At 45.5% G+C, this 15,003-nt stretch overlaps 1 protein-coding gene across 1 annotated transcript in view; it reads right to left on the bottom strand.

The window, feature by feature from the left end:
* Positions 1-2,731, bottom strand: part of RASA1 (RAS p21 protein activator 1) — a 63,741-nt gene extending 61,010 nt beyond the window's left edge. Inside the window, exon 1 of the mRNA XM_086771486.1 lies at positions 2,053-2,731. Coding sequence (XP_086627612.1) covers positions 2,053-2,507 — 455 coding nt within the window. The 5' untranslated portion in view covers positions 2,508-2,731. The remainder of the gene's footprint in view (positions 1-2,052) is intronic.
* Positions 2,732-15,003: the final 12,272 nt, after the last annotated feature.

Genomic DNA, 15,003 nt, shown 5'->3' with positions numbered 1-15,003 from the left:
GGTTGGACTGGATGGCCTTTGAAGGTCCCTTCCAACCCTAACCATTCTGTGATTCTATGACTCTAAGACCAGGGCCTCTGCAGCCTCCCCTAGCAGGCACTCCTTGTCAGAAATCTAACACTCTTTAGTGAAAGCTAACCATGATGCTTGCATATGGCTTACAAGGCAAAATTTTGACTGCAAAATCTACTCAGAATTCTAGATGTGGTAACAATTATTTAGAATCAAACAGGTGATTATTTACAATCACCCTACTTCCTAAAAATATTTGCAAAAAGTCTGCTTTTTAGCTTTTTCCTCAGTTCTCTGAGGAACTTAGTGGGGTCTAACAGAAGCAGCAGTCTGATCTTTCAGTGAGAAAACCAGAACTCTGTATCTCTCTGGCCCGGCACCCAATACTGAAGAAGTAACTTTGCTTTTATGTGCTTCTATTTCCCTCATTATCCTTTGTCAAATCCGCTTAATCCTATTGTAGCTCGTTAGGGAATTCTACAAGTTTAAGACTATTCAAACACTGCCTTCACAAAACAAGGCCTTAATGTTTACAAGCTTTCACAAGAAGTCCAGAAATTAAAACAATAAGAGATTACTGGGAAGCTTGTCAAGGTTAGAGAGATTAATTTAAAATAAATCCTACAATGTTACATTTTATGTTCTCTTTATAACTGCAATGGCTCCTGAAATCTTGGAAGGATGTGAAATAGTGCAGAAGTTAACTCTCTGACAGTGGAGTTAAGAGAGAACATTAAAAAGAATCCAAATTCAGTTGGGTTTTCAGATTAACTTTCTGACCTATGTCTTGAATACTTCTGCCACTCTGTACCCCAAAACTCTAAATTATCAGCTATACTCAATGTAACTTCAGGAACAACGTATTTCCAGATACTGATTAAAGCAATTTAAGCCTTTCAAGTAACTTCATTTTGGGGAGAGCAAGGTACCCACTTGAGGACGATTTTATGTTCTAATATAAGCCTTGCAAGTGCTTTACGTAAACCTGCAGACTTTCTACAGTTAAATCCAAGGGTTGTGTTTAGAATACCTACTAATATTATCTGATCTTATATTTCACACAATATAAACAAAGAACTGGTCTGCTTCTAGTGCAGGATTCCTTCTATTACCAGCACTGCAAGAATCCTGATTAATCTAATAGATGGACAAGTATATTAAAACCTAACTGTACGTTTTACAGTTTCTTTTTTTTTTTCAACTGCCTCCTCGCTCCAAACATAACCTAATTAAGAACAACCTTATTTTAAATTGGTTGAGTGGCAAAGACATTATTTACAAGAACAGGATCTCTGCTAACACTTTGTAGAATTGTAATTCATTTTAAAGCCACGTTTCAAGACTAGCAGAATTCGAAAAGATGATAGAACATGTGTGTGTTACTTTTGCTATGATTGTACATGTAAGACAAAGATTACCGCTTTGTTTTGAGGTGGTTTCTTTAAGCAGAAAACCATGCGATACCAAATGACGATACGGTGTATCAATTGTTGTATGCTGCAAACAGCATTTTTTTGTTAGGGGTTTTTTTTTTTTTTTTTTTCCCAAAATTAACGTTTATCAGTCTTCTGAGAAAGACTCTGGAGACTGGAAAATTCTTACCAACAGGTAGTTAAACCACAACCGGAATAGCTCACTCTTCCTGGCAGCCTACAGCACAGCTAAGAAAACTTGCAAAAAAAAAAAAAAACAAAAAAACAAAAACTACCTCACTCGGCTCGTCCAGAGCGCCTTCCCCCCCCCACCCCCCCCCCAGGAGCTGACCCCGGTCATCACCGGAGTTCCACCTCTGAGTGGAGGGCACCCCCCCCCCCCCCCCCCCGCCGCACCAGGCCGGGCTGCGGAGCGGAGCCGAACGCTCCTTCCTGCCGCAGCGGAACCGGGACGGGGTAAAACTTCTGCGGGACTTCCACGGGAGTTTGACAGACACTTTCCACCGGGCAAAGGCAGGGGGCCCGCCGTCTCCTCGGAGCCCGGCGGGCCGGGGTTGTGGGGGCCCAGGGGGGAGCGGCCGGGCGTGGCGGGGCGGCGGCTACTCACTGGTTGGTGGGGGGCGCGTTGAGCGGGATGGCCACCTCCTCTTCCTCGTACTCCGGCCCGTCCAGCGAGTCCCCTTCGTCCACAGTCCCCAAGCCCCCGGCCAAGGAGGGAGGCGGTGGCGGCGGCGGCAGCGGGGGGAAAACGGAGGTGCTGGGATCAGTCCCCCGGGCCGACTCCGATCCCTGCCCCGGGCCGGCCGCCGGAGGGGCAGGCCCCACGCCCAGCTCCAGGAGCCCCAGCACCGAGCACAAAGCCGGGCCGCCCGAGGGGCCGGAGCCCGGGCTGCCGCCCCCGCCGGAACCGGCCGGGAAGGGGCCCAGCGGCCCCGGCCCCTTCCCGCGGCACACGGCGGGGTAGTGCCCCGGCTCAGCGCCGGGAGCGGAGGCGGCGGCTCCCGCCGTGCCGGCTGTGGTAACCGAGCCGCCCTCCTCACCCCCGGCCTCGGCCGCCATCATGTTGAGCCCCGGCCCCCCTCCGCCGGCCGCCGCACGCCGGGGAGGTGGCGACAAAGGGGCCCCGGCTCCCCCCTCCTCCTCCTCCTCCTCCTCCTCCTCCCCGCCCCGCCCCGGCGGGGAGCGGAGCCCGGGACGAGGGCAAAACTTCCCCGGCGGAGACGGGCTGGGAACAATACCCGGCTGGGCGGGGGCTGGGCGCGCAGGGGAGCTCCGCAGGGCCCCGCCGCCGCTGCCTCGGCCCCCGCCGGCCGGACAGGCAGGCAACGCGCGGGAGCTAGGCGGGCCGGGCCGGGGCGGGCCGCACCGCGCCTGCGCGCCTCGCCCCGCCGCCTCCCGCCTTCACACACACAGACACGCGTGCGCGGGTGGGCGGCCCCACGTGGGGAGTGGAGGCGGGGGGGGGGTGGGCAGGGTGTGCTCCGGGGTGGGGGGAGTAGAGCGGGGTAGCACCCTCACACACACACACAAAAAAAAATTAAAAAAAAAAAAGAAAAAGGAGAATGAAAAAGAGTGAAATGAGGCAGCAGGTGCTGCGTGGGTGCAGGGGCCCGGCCGTGGGGGGGGCGGCGGCGCGGCCCCCCCCCCCCCCAGCTGTTAGTGGCGGCGCGGGGGCTGAGGGGACGGGCGGTGCCGGCGGCGGGGCCTTCCCCCGGGGAGGCGATGCGGTGCGGGCCGGGCCCGGCCTTGTTCCGGCGGGGTTGGGTCAGGGGGAACCGGGTGGCAGGCACCGGTCCGGCCCCCTTCGGCGCCGTGGGGGCGGCTGGGCTCCTCCATTCGCCCAGACCGGCCCTGCCTCGGGCCTCGAACCCCGGGGGGATGTGGGGAGGTGAGGTCACCGCCCTTGGGCCTGGCTGTCCTCATAGGAGGTGGCCAAGCAGCTCCCTGGGGTTGGTTTTCTCAGAGAAATCGACTTAAAAAGGACCCTTTCCTTTGCATGTTATTACACAGACTTGGTTTTCGAGCAATAAGAGTACAAAAATACATCCTGGAGTCTACAAGATACTCTTTTATCTGCTAAGAGTTGCGACTCCATTGCTACTGAAAAGATATTTACTCTTATGCTTTCCTGAAATTGTACTTTTCTTTTTTTTTTTTTTTCACCTTGTTACTCTCACACCCCGAATCCTGTCTTCATCATTAATAATTCTGCTAACCTAAGTAGGTTTGCTTGGTTCACCTCACACGTGGGGATCTCTGCGATCGAGAAGACGTGGTGTGACAAACATTACCAGGCAATATAACACATAGATATCTTTTGATTTTTTTTTTTTCTGCTCAGTGTTAAAAGAACTGACAAATAGCAGCACGTTGACACTTGTATGTCTCTCAAGAGTTCTCAGAAGGCATCTAAACATTCAGGTTTTCAAAGCTTTGTGTTACCCAAAAGTATTAAGTGAATTTTTCCTGAGGCCACTAAAACAAACTACTACTCCCACTTTCACAGCTCTCCAACCAACCTCTTTTTATCTGCTAAAATGAAGTTTCATATCTTGCCTTCTAAAGGCAAAATTTGCTTCTAGTTACACCACTAAGATCAGTGGAATTACGCTGGGTTTGTGCCCAGTGTCAGTGAAAGGAGAAGCTGGCTCTAGCTGTTGGTTTGCAGCTTTGTAACACATTCGTACCCTGCCATTTTTCTGTTTAAGAAATCGCAGTTTCAACAGCAGTCTCTTACAACTTAGATTTTGCATAGCCGCGTTTCAGTATTATAAACGTAATTTCAAATAATGCCGTAGCCTGCTGTCTCTGTGGGTTTCTATTTACTGCTGTTTGCTTTCCCTGACAGGTTTATAAATAAAATTATTTTAACACAGCCTTGTTGCTGTGGTACAAGTGATATGCCTAAACATAGAAAGGCAGTGTAAATATTTATAGGATTCCCTTTATGAGGCAGGCTTTTCTAAGTGCCTTCCAGGGCAGCAGCATGTGTATGGGTGTGTGGGGACTGGAAGGACAGCTGTGCTAAGAATTTCCTGCAGGAGGGGGTGATGTGACTGCGGCACTCCTTCAGGAGATTTATTTTGGGGAGAGCAGTTTTAAATTTGGCAAGGATTCCACAGAAAGAGAGCTTCTGGTAAGATCAGCCAGGTTGTTGCATCACTGCCCCGACACACCGTTTCCGTTCACTTTGCAGGCAAAATTGTCCGTCGCAGGTTACCTGTATGCTGCAGGTAACGTGTATTGCCCTGCGTTTCCTTTTTCTTAAGGCTTGCAAGTTGGCTGCCGTTATACAAGCCTTCATGGGGCAGTATTTACATGTATATAATTGGGTGAAGGAACAAGTGTACCGATATTTTTCTTGATACTTCTTGTGCGTTTGCAAATACGTCTTTTTCTGAAATCCCTGGTGTAAGTTGTTGTAGGGTAGTTAGCCCTGCATCCCTGCTGCGTGGATGGTGTCAGGCTAGAGTCTCTGAAAAGTCTATTTGCATGTTCCCTGGAGTCAGTTTGCGAATGTACATGATTCTTTTGTCTGCTGGCCATTAGGTCTGGTATCCCTTACCCTTGGTCTAGTATTGAAATGCCAGAACATAGATAGACTATGATTTTTCTGACCTACTTTAAAGACTAATTTGTAGAAAGGCTAAAACTGAGTCTGACACAGAAAAATACATTATTGCACGTTTGCTAATGGTGCTGCCTTTAAAACTACCTGTTCATTTGTTGATTTATGGCAAATAAAATTCCTAGCACAGGATTCTGGCTGTGGAGGACTAACACAGTCTATGCCCATGCTTGCAAATAAGACTGAGTCTTCCCAGGCACTCGAAGACAACTGTCTGCAGAGCCCAGGACGTAGCGACCGTTTCTGCTGTGCCTCTGAGCGTACTGCCAGCTCGGTGCTGCTTGGCGGCGGAGGTACGGACGGCGGGCACCCTTCCCAGCTGGCAGTCTGTCCGCAGCCACCCTGCTGTGCCAGTCGGTGCCGTTCAGCGTGGACGCGTAATTCACCAGTGTGGAGTACATGCAGCTGTAATCGACGTTATTTTATTAGTAGTGACAGGTGTCCTTCTTAGATCTAGTTCATACTGCAGAGACTTCGGGATCTGAAGCCGTGTCTTCCAGCGTAGCGGCAGGTGAATTACAGTGGCATTGAGGCCTTTGAAGAACTACGTTACTAAATCAGAGAGCCTGCTTTATATAGGATGCTTGTGCCGTACCACTCATACACAGCTGGGACTAGTATGATCATAGAATCATAGAATCATAGAATGGTTAGGGTTGGAAGGGACCTTCAAAGGCCATCTAGTCCAACCCCCCTGCAAGGAGCAGGGACATCCCTGACTAGGTCAGGTTGCTCAGAGCCTCATCCCGTCTGGCTTTGAACGTTTCCAGGGATGGGGCCTCCACCACCTTTCTGGGCAACCTGTTCCAGTGTTCTATAACCCGCATCGTAAAAAATTTTTTCCTAATTTCCAATCTAAATCTACCCCCCTCTATTTTAAAACCATTACCTCTCGTCCTATTGCAACAGGCCCTACTAAACAGCCTTTCCCCATCTTTCTTGTAGGCCCCCTTGAGGTACTGGAAGACCGCTATCAGGTCTCCCCGGAGCCTCCTCTTCTCCAGGCTGAACAGCCCCAGCTCTCTCAGCCTGTCCTCATAAGAGAGGTGCTCCAGCCCTTTTATCATCTTCGTGGCCTCCTCTGGACCTTCTCCAACTGGTCCATGTCCTTCTTGTGCTGGGGGCTCCAGAACTGGACACAGTACTCCAGGTGGTGTCTCACCAGGGCAGAGTAGAGGGGCAGAATCACCTCCCTCGACCTGCTGGCCCCACTTCTCTTGATGCAGCCCAGGATGCGGTTGGCCTTCTGGGCTGCAAGGGTGCATTGCCTGCTCATGTTGAGCTTCTCATCCACCAGCACTCCCAAGTCCTTCTCCTCAGGGCTGCTCTCAATCCATTCCCTGCCCAGCCTGGATTTGTGCCTGGGATTGCCATGACGCAGGTGCAGGACCTTGCACTTGGCCTGGTTGAACTTCATGAGGTTGGCACGGGCCCACCTCTCCAGCCTGTCCAGGTCCCTCTGGATGGCATCCCTCCCTTCCAGCGTGTCGACGGCACCACACAACTTGGTGTCGTTGGCGAACTTGCTGAGGGTGCACTCTGTCCCACTGTCCATATCGCCAACAAAGATGTTGGACAGGGCCAGGCCCAGCACGGACCCCTGAGGGATGCCACTCGTGACCGGTCTCCACCTGGACATTGAGCCGTTGACCACCACTCTCTGAGTGCGGCCATCCAGCCAACTCCTTATCCACCAAGTGGTCCGTCCATCAAACCCATGTCTCTCTAGTTTAGAGAGAAGGATGTCGTGCGGGACAGTGTCAAAAGCTTTGCACAAGTCCAGGTAGATGATGTCAGTTGCTCGTCCCTTGTCCACCGATGCCGTCACCCCGTCACAGAAGGCCACCAGATTGGTCAGGCACGATCTGCCCTTGGTGAAGCCATGTTGGCTGTCACCAACCACCTCCTTGCTCTCCGTGTGCCTTAGCATGGTTTCCAGGAGAATCTGCTCCATGACCTTGCCAGGCACAGAGGTGAGGCTGACCGGCCTGTAGTTACCTGGGTCTTCCTTATTCCCCTTTTTAAAAATGGAGGTTATGTTCCCCCTCTTCCAGTCATCGGGGACCTCACCAGACCGCCACGACTTCTCAGATATGATGGCCAGTGGCTTGGCAACTTCATCCGCCAGTTCCCTCAGGACCCGCGGATGGATCTCATCAGGACCCACGGACTTGTGCACCTTCAGGTTCCTCAGATGATCCCGAACCTGCTCTTCGAGTGCAGTGGGTGGTTCTTCATTCTCGCAGTCCCTGCTTGCACCTTCTACAGCTTGGGCGGTGGGACAGGAACTCTTGTCGGTGAAGACTGAGGCAAAAAAGTCATGGAGAACCTCAGCCTTCTCCATGTCCTGGGTAACCAGGACACCAGTTCCCTTCTGGAGGGGGCCTACATTTACCCTGGACTTTCTTTTGTCCCCTACGTACCTATAAAAGCTCTTCCTGTTACATTTTATATCCCTGGCCAGATTCAGTTCTGCCAGGGCTTTGGCCTTCCTTACCTTATCCCTGGCCACTCGCGCAGCCTCTTTGTAGTCCTCCCAGGCTACCTGTCCCCACTTCCACCCTCTATAGGCTTCCTTTTTCACTTTCAGTTGGTCCAGGAGCTCCTTGCTCATCCACGCCGGCCTCCTGGCCTTTATGCCCGACTTGTTTTTCATCGGGATGCACCTCTGCTGAGCTTGGAGTAGGTGCTCCTTGAATATGGACCAACTTTCCTGGGCCCCTCTTCCCTCCAGGGCCGCCTCCCATGGCACTTGGCCCATCAGGTCCCTGAAGAGGCCGAAGTCCGCCTTCCTGAAGTCTAGGGCAGAGAGCTTGCCGTGTATTTTCCTCGCTGCCCCGTGGATCTTGAACTCCACCATGTCGTGGTCGCTGCAGCCAAGGCTGTCCTTTAGTTTCACATCCCCGACCAGCCCCTCCCTGTTGGTGAGCACAAGGTCGAGCATGGCACCCCTCCTTGTCGGCTCCTCTATCGCCTGCAGGAGGAAGTTGTCATCCACGCATTCCAGGAACCTCCTGGACTGCCTGTGCCCTGCCGTGTTGTCTCTCCAACAGATGTCAGGGTGGCTGAAGTCCCCCATGAGGACCAGGGCCTGTGACCGTGAGGCTGCTCCTATCTGGCTATAGAGCACTTCATCTGCTCTGTTCTCCTGGCCAGGCGGCCTGTAACAGACCCCTACTGTGACGTCCCCTGTCCATCCCCATCCTCTAACCTTGAGCTCTCTGTCAGCTCCTCCTCCATCCCCAGGCGGAGCTCCACACACTCCAGCCGGTTGCTGACGTAGAGAGCGACACCCCCTCCTCGTCTCCCCTTCCCGTCTTTTCTAAAAAGCCTTTACCCCTCCATGTTGACGCTCCAGTCGTATGTGTCATGATAATACGTGTCGTAAGAATGGTGACAGCAGTGCGGTGTTGCAGGCAGCGGAATACGTGATTATGAAGTGAAGGGTTTTCAGGCTGGGTTTGTCGCTGGTTTGCGTGGCCTTGGGCAAGTCTCTTGAACAAGGTTGCACTTTCTCCATCAGTAAAGTAAGAAGCTATTTCGCAGACGTGTAGGAGGATTAATTAGGTTATTTAAAACATTTAAAAACTGTTAATCGTCAATGCTTATTAGGATGAAAAGCCACATAGAGTGAGTTACCCAGTATTTCAGTTATTTACAGAGAAGGTGTTGCCTGGATCATGGGTCCAAACACCTTGCAACTTTCACTTCTACTCCTTATTTCAGCACAAAAGCTGCTTCTCTCCTCTACCTGAGTGCAGTTTATTTCCGCTTTTCCAAAGGCGTTCTCCTGTCTATCTCAGAAATAAATAGCAACAGGGGAATTTTCAATCTTTCTGTCGCAGGATGGAGTGATAAGAAACCAGCCGTCCTGTAATGAAGAACCTGCTCCAACTATTGCCGTCCTTCCCCTTGTACTCCCACAGCCATGTCATAAATGGTTGTAGAGTGAGTGCTAATTCTTCCTACCTGCATAGCTGTTGTAACCCCGTGGGAGGCCACGTGTATGGCTGGGGAGGTGGAAGTGTGGCCGGAGTCTGGGCAAGAACTTGAATACTGTTAGTTTTATTTCCTATAACTTAAGTCCTTTACTTCCATTGTGTTTATATTTTATTTTATTTTTATCCAATAGAGCTGACTGTGTTCCCGGAATGATTATCATGAGGTAGTCATTGAACAGTCATCGTCACTGTCTGCACCTTTAATTTTGGGTCTGTGCTGTCAATTCTCCCATGTTCATGGTACAAATTAGAAACTTTTGTTTGCACTGAATATCTTGTTTGTATTGAATCTCTGAATAGGTCATTAATGATAGGTCATATTTTAAAAATCATTCCCATCGTCTTTGAAGATCGACAGTTTTCAAATGTTATTGTTGTTTAATGACTTCCTGATTATTATTGATTTTCAATAATGTTTTCGTCACATGAGAAATGATCTCTCAGAATCTCCAGACTCCTCCATAACCTGTTGTCCCTGCATATTTTGTTCTTGTGTAGTTTGAGATCCTTTCAAACAAATGTTTGAGCTAGAGATTAATTAAGCCCAAATAAAAGACTGCATCCCCATACTGATAGAAGTTGTATCCGTAGAGTCAGTGTGTATATGTCTCCTAGGCAGATGCAAAAATACATGTGAAAAACTACCTTGAAATAATCGATTTTTATTAGTAAGTGATACTGTTCTTTTGGTTTCTTTTGTCTGCCTTCCAAAATGGCTTAAAAAGCTTTTATATAGTTGCCTGTAATTGTTCATTTTCTCTTTTCAGTTTTATAACAGCACCATTACATAGAGGCATAGATTTTCGCTTGTCTGACTTCACTTCAGGCTGCATCTAGAAAAGAAGTCTTTTTTTCTCTCTCTAATTTTGCATTTTTCATGGCTTTGCTGGTGTAAATAGACATGTAGTATTTCAGTCCCTTTTCAGCAGCCCTTAGTTAATGCAGTAAATCTTACTTTCAGAAATAAATTGATGTTACAGTTCGATACTCAGCGCAACACGCCTTTTGAGCCTGAAGGCTTCTGTTTTTTAGGACACTGAAGCTCAAAATTACTGGCAAAGCTTTTTCCTTGCTGATCTGAGTCTAACCATACTTGATTGATCAATCCCAGTTATTCCAGTCATGGACACTGATGGAAATATTTTTCCTACCTTTATTATTTGTACATCCTGAGAGATTTGCTCAGAACCTGTTGCATTGTGTTTTCTTGAGAATTGGGAAGCATACAATTTCTATGCCATGCCATTTAAATGTTGTGCAGAGTTTAGTAGTTTAATCAAAGAGTAATTGTTTTACTGTTGACTTTTTAAAAATGCATGTCTTCTGTTTGTAAAATGATGTAAGTATACATTTTACTCTGTAATCACATTACCAATGAATTTTCAAAATACTATGTATTTTCCAGTTTGATACCTTTCTAGTTTTAGACCATTTCTTGCCTTCCTGAAATTTAGCATGGTGTCTTGTGATGTGCTGGTGGAAACACACTATATTCATCTTAGGTCGTATAATGTATCAGCAAGTAAATTATTCAGAACCAACCATTTTAAGCCAGAGTAACGGCATTCATTTGTGCTCTGTTTGGAGGCATTGCATAGCCTCCTGGCCTGAGAGAGTCGCAAGCTGTTTGCTGCTGCCATTTGCCTGGTAACTCAGCGCCCAATTTTGTTTTTTCTTTCAGACCTTCAAAAAGGAGGGTCTTTCAGACCTTCTACAGCAATGAAGCAGACAATTTTTTTTTTTTTTTTCCCCACAAATTCTAACCAAGTGCTATGCAAATGTACCTGTAAAGGCCAGTACTGTTGAAAGTGCATATAACATAAGAGAGTGAAAAAAAATGAAATTGTGTAGAGCAAAACCAATGAAGCAGTTCATCAGAATACTCAAATTGTTCTACTTACTGTATTTTCCTGTGGTGAAATACTTTTCTGTATTTATGTCTGATGAAATTTCATTCATTTCTGTATGTATCCGAGAAAATGCTTATTCAGTGATGCCCTTGTAACAGCTTCTTATAACATTGCAGAATTTTGCTTTTTAGAAAAGCCACTGTGGTTTGACTTTCGGATCCATTTTACCTGCTAAGTTTAGGCTTGTGTCCTAGCATTTCACATAAACCTCTGGCAGTAGATGTTTTAAAAAACAGGCACAGCTAATAAAATTTTACTGGTTCTTTCATTTAGATTTTCTAGTTGTAGTTGTTTCTTCTCAGTACCTATTGGCTCATATCTGGCAAATATATTGAGAAAGCAGTGTGTTTCAGAGATCAGGTTTGTCATTTCAGGCATAACACATTCACATTCAGGCACACCTGAGCTGGGTTGTACTCTACAGGGTGGTCATACACAGCCCTGGGTTAGTACCGACTTGAAATTGTCAGTGTTACGTTTTAATTTACAGACAAACGTGAAAATTCAAGAACTAGGCTAGAGACTGGATGGAGCCGATCAGGAAGCAGAACCCAAACTGCAGGTCATATATCTGGTATTCACGAGGAAGGCTATTGTTAGATAATTGCCATCTATAAAGCATGTTATAGATGAAAAAATGATAAAGAGGTAAGTTTCAGTCACAGAGATGGCCGGATATTGTCTCAGCACATGGGGCAAGTGGGAACATGCTTTTTGTATAATACCGCACGGCAGCTGTAGCTGCCACGATGCATGTTCTGCCTAAAATAGAGCAGCAACTGCGAGACCACAACTGGACACGGGGCCCAGAAAATAGACCAGCCATGCAAATGACCTATTTTTCCAATGGAAATGTTGGAAGAGTCAAACTGTAATAGCAAATGAAAAAAAAAAAAGGCAAAGATAAAGAGCACACCTAAGTATTTTATTTGCTTTGAAAAACTGTGTCTGATTTTCCATATGTGATTTTTTCATATGGGTCTTTGTCCTTATCGGTATCCTCTTTGACAGACTGACTGTCTTTTTTGGTATATGACAGTTAATTAAGCAGCATCAACATTTTCCCTCTTTTCTGAGAGCTGAAGTTTATGCCCCTGAAAGGCCATGGCAAAAACCCTTTGACATCAGTAGCACAGAAGCAAGTGCTACATGAATGCTGTCAGTCTTACTTAAAGACTGTGGGCCTTTAATTTCGGTTCTGTATTATTGCTTGTATTTAAATGTGAGATAAACCTGTATAGACTTACCCATATTTATAATTTATGCCTGCACATAAAGCATGTATGGATTCTCTCCTGAGCCTATAAGTATATAGGTTATATTATTTTTTAGGCAATGATATAGGATTCCTCATTTTTTTGGAAGCTGATTTATTAGTTATTAAGTTGTTTTTTTTTTTCTGTAAGAAGAGATTAAAAACTCAGTTATAAAAGACAAACAACATTTTTGCCTCTTTGAATTTGAAATTATTTTGCATGTAATAATTTTCCCTGCTTAGTTAATTACAGCTAACTTCCATAATTGTTCTCAGTAATGAATGACCTTAGGTTTATGCGCATATCTCTGACTGTTGACGGACAGAAATTTACACGTTAACAAACATCTTCGTATTTTTGCAGCTGTTTTGGTGTCCTTTGGATGTTTGCATGAGTGCTTTTACAGGAGCAAGGGAAAGGAAAAAAGTCTGATAAGAATGAACAAACAGGAAAATGTGATTACGCTCGTAATACCTACAGAACTTCCTCTGAGACCCATGATGCAGGATAATCCCAGCTGTTGCATGGAGAGCTGTCTTTCATTTCAAGCTCGGGCCATTTTTTGTGCTGTTTACCCTGACACTTTTAAACAAACCGTTTATTCACACTATTGAGGAATATGTCATTCTCATTAGCTTCAATAAAATATTTTCTCAGTTTGTGGTTATTACTTGCAATGTCTTCATTATAAGCCACCTGCCAATATCTTGTGTTTAAATGAAGTATATTTCTGTCAGATATAGCTAACAGGTGTTCCTGTAAATGAAATTATATGTATAACCTATAAAAATCAACAAAATACTATGATGCATGTATTAGCAGGCACATATTCTACATTGACATTAGAAATTGATATCCTTGCTTAACAGCACAATTCAAGTGTAAAATTTAAATAGAGTATTTCTGGATGTAGCTGTAACGTAGGTAGCAAATAGCTATATATTCGTCTTTTCAAGGAATATTTGTGTAGTGGAGCTCATAAAATAATGACAATGGAAATAATTCCTTTTTACTTTTAAAATGTCACTTGTTTTACGAGAAAATAATAATCAGCTTTTTTTTTTTAACCTACATTTTTAAATTAATATCTTCATGAACACTGTCAAAATACTGTTCTGCGTAACAGGTGAGTTTAGCTAAGATGTAGCTAGATCTTATTTCATGGACATCACATCTGCATAAAGCCAGTAGTTTTTTAAAATGGCTGCACACACGCTGCCAACAAAACGTGTGTATACACTTACTGGCAGCAGAGAAACCAGTATTTGCATGTGAGGCGTATAAAATATATTTGCAAAATCGGCAACTGTGTCTGAGGTTGTATTTACACATCTGAAGTATCCATTCTGTCTATGAAGATTGCTATTTCCTTATGTATGTACTCCTATGGAACAAGTTCCTTCAAGAGTTACACTGGGATAGTTCAGGTGTCCTGTTCTTCTACATACAGGTTAGTTCCTCTATGTCCTCCGTCCTAGGATGCATTTTTCAGTTAAGAAATCTTTCTAAATTAGAAAGAGAAAACACAATGTTTAAATCCAATATGCTAAAAACAATTCTTAGCTATTTTTGTTACAGGGTACAAGGACTTAATTAAGACACAGTGTATTGATCGAATGGTGAAAACTAGGTGACATGCTGTGTTTTATTATATAATTGCACTGAATCCTAAAATTCTAGACTTTAAAACATGTTGATATAAATGTATACTTTTAAAATACTCCACTTATTACTCTTTCCATTACTACCATATTTATTGCTTATGATAGTATTTACTTGTTATGAAAGCAGTTTATTTAAGCTAGTTCTGTTTCTGTTGTTGACTTTCAAATCAGTCCAACAGTAGGAAACTACTAGGAATAGGAACATAAGTAGTCCATAGATTGAAGATGTGGTGTAACTCATTCCAGAGTAACTTAAACATAATCACACGGTGATTTAAAAGAGGTAGAAGTCTGACATAAATATTCCAACATGACGATTTGCAAGATGGGAGGTTCAAAGGTGTTGCGTCTTACGTTCGGCATCTGCTACATGAGGACAGTTACTGTAGCAGCAGTTAGTTCTAAATAATATTAATTACACTTGACATTTAAATGATAAGTTATACACACTTTATATTTAATCTAAGATTTTCCAAGATATGCTATTATACAGTTAGGTCATTTGCTGCTTTTGCGGCTCCTGTGAATGTCTTTGCAATCTTCATTGGTACAGCACAATTTGCAAGGATACCCATTTCCTCATCATCAGCAATTGCACGTTGATTTTTCTATTTGTGTGTGTGTAGAACAGTCAAGGGTGCAACTATTTAGGGAAGTGTATCTCTATCTATCTATCTATCTGTACAATCACAGAGTGTACAATAAGAATACACAAAGCTTTGGCTCCGTTCTGAAAACTTTACCGGTAAACAGCAGTATATGCATGGAATTTGTAACAGGAGCAGGGTCTAGCACAGCGAATGGAGAATTCAGGAAGGCTAAATACTAATATCCTTCTAGCCAATGAGAAGTTGGAGCGTACGTGGTTAGAAGGAGTTTCTGAAGCAAGGAGCTGCCTTGACGTACCCAAAGAATAAGCATGTCCAGTCTGCCCTGGGAGAGGATAGAGATTTAGATGTGATGGAACGTTCCGCTGTCAATAACACTAAGAAAGAAACCGTTTAATAGTGCTTCGGAAAGAAGAGGAAGCAGATGATCGTGATATAGGCCGGTTGTTTTTCTGAGAGGCTTCGTTTTCTGAAAAAAAAAAAAAAAAAAA

The sequence above is a fragment of the Chlamydotis macqueenii genome, chromosome Z (assembly GCF_036417535.1).
Source record: "Chlamydotis macqueenii isolate bChlMac1 chromosome Z, bChlMac1.mat, whole genome shotgun sequence".
Taxonomy (NCBI): Eukaryota; Metazoa; Chordata; class Aves; order Otidiformes; family Otididae; genus Chlamydotis; species Chlamydotis macqueenii.
This window is presented reverse-complemented; position numbering and strand designations above follow the sequence as displayed.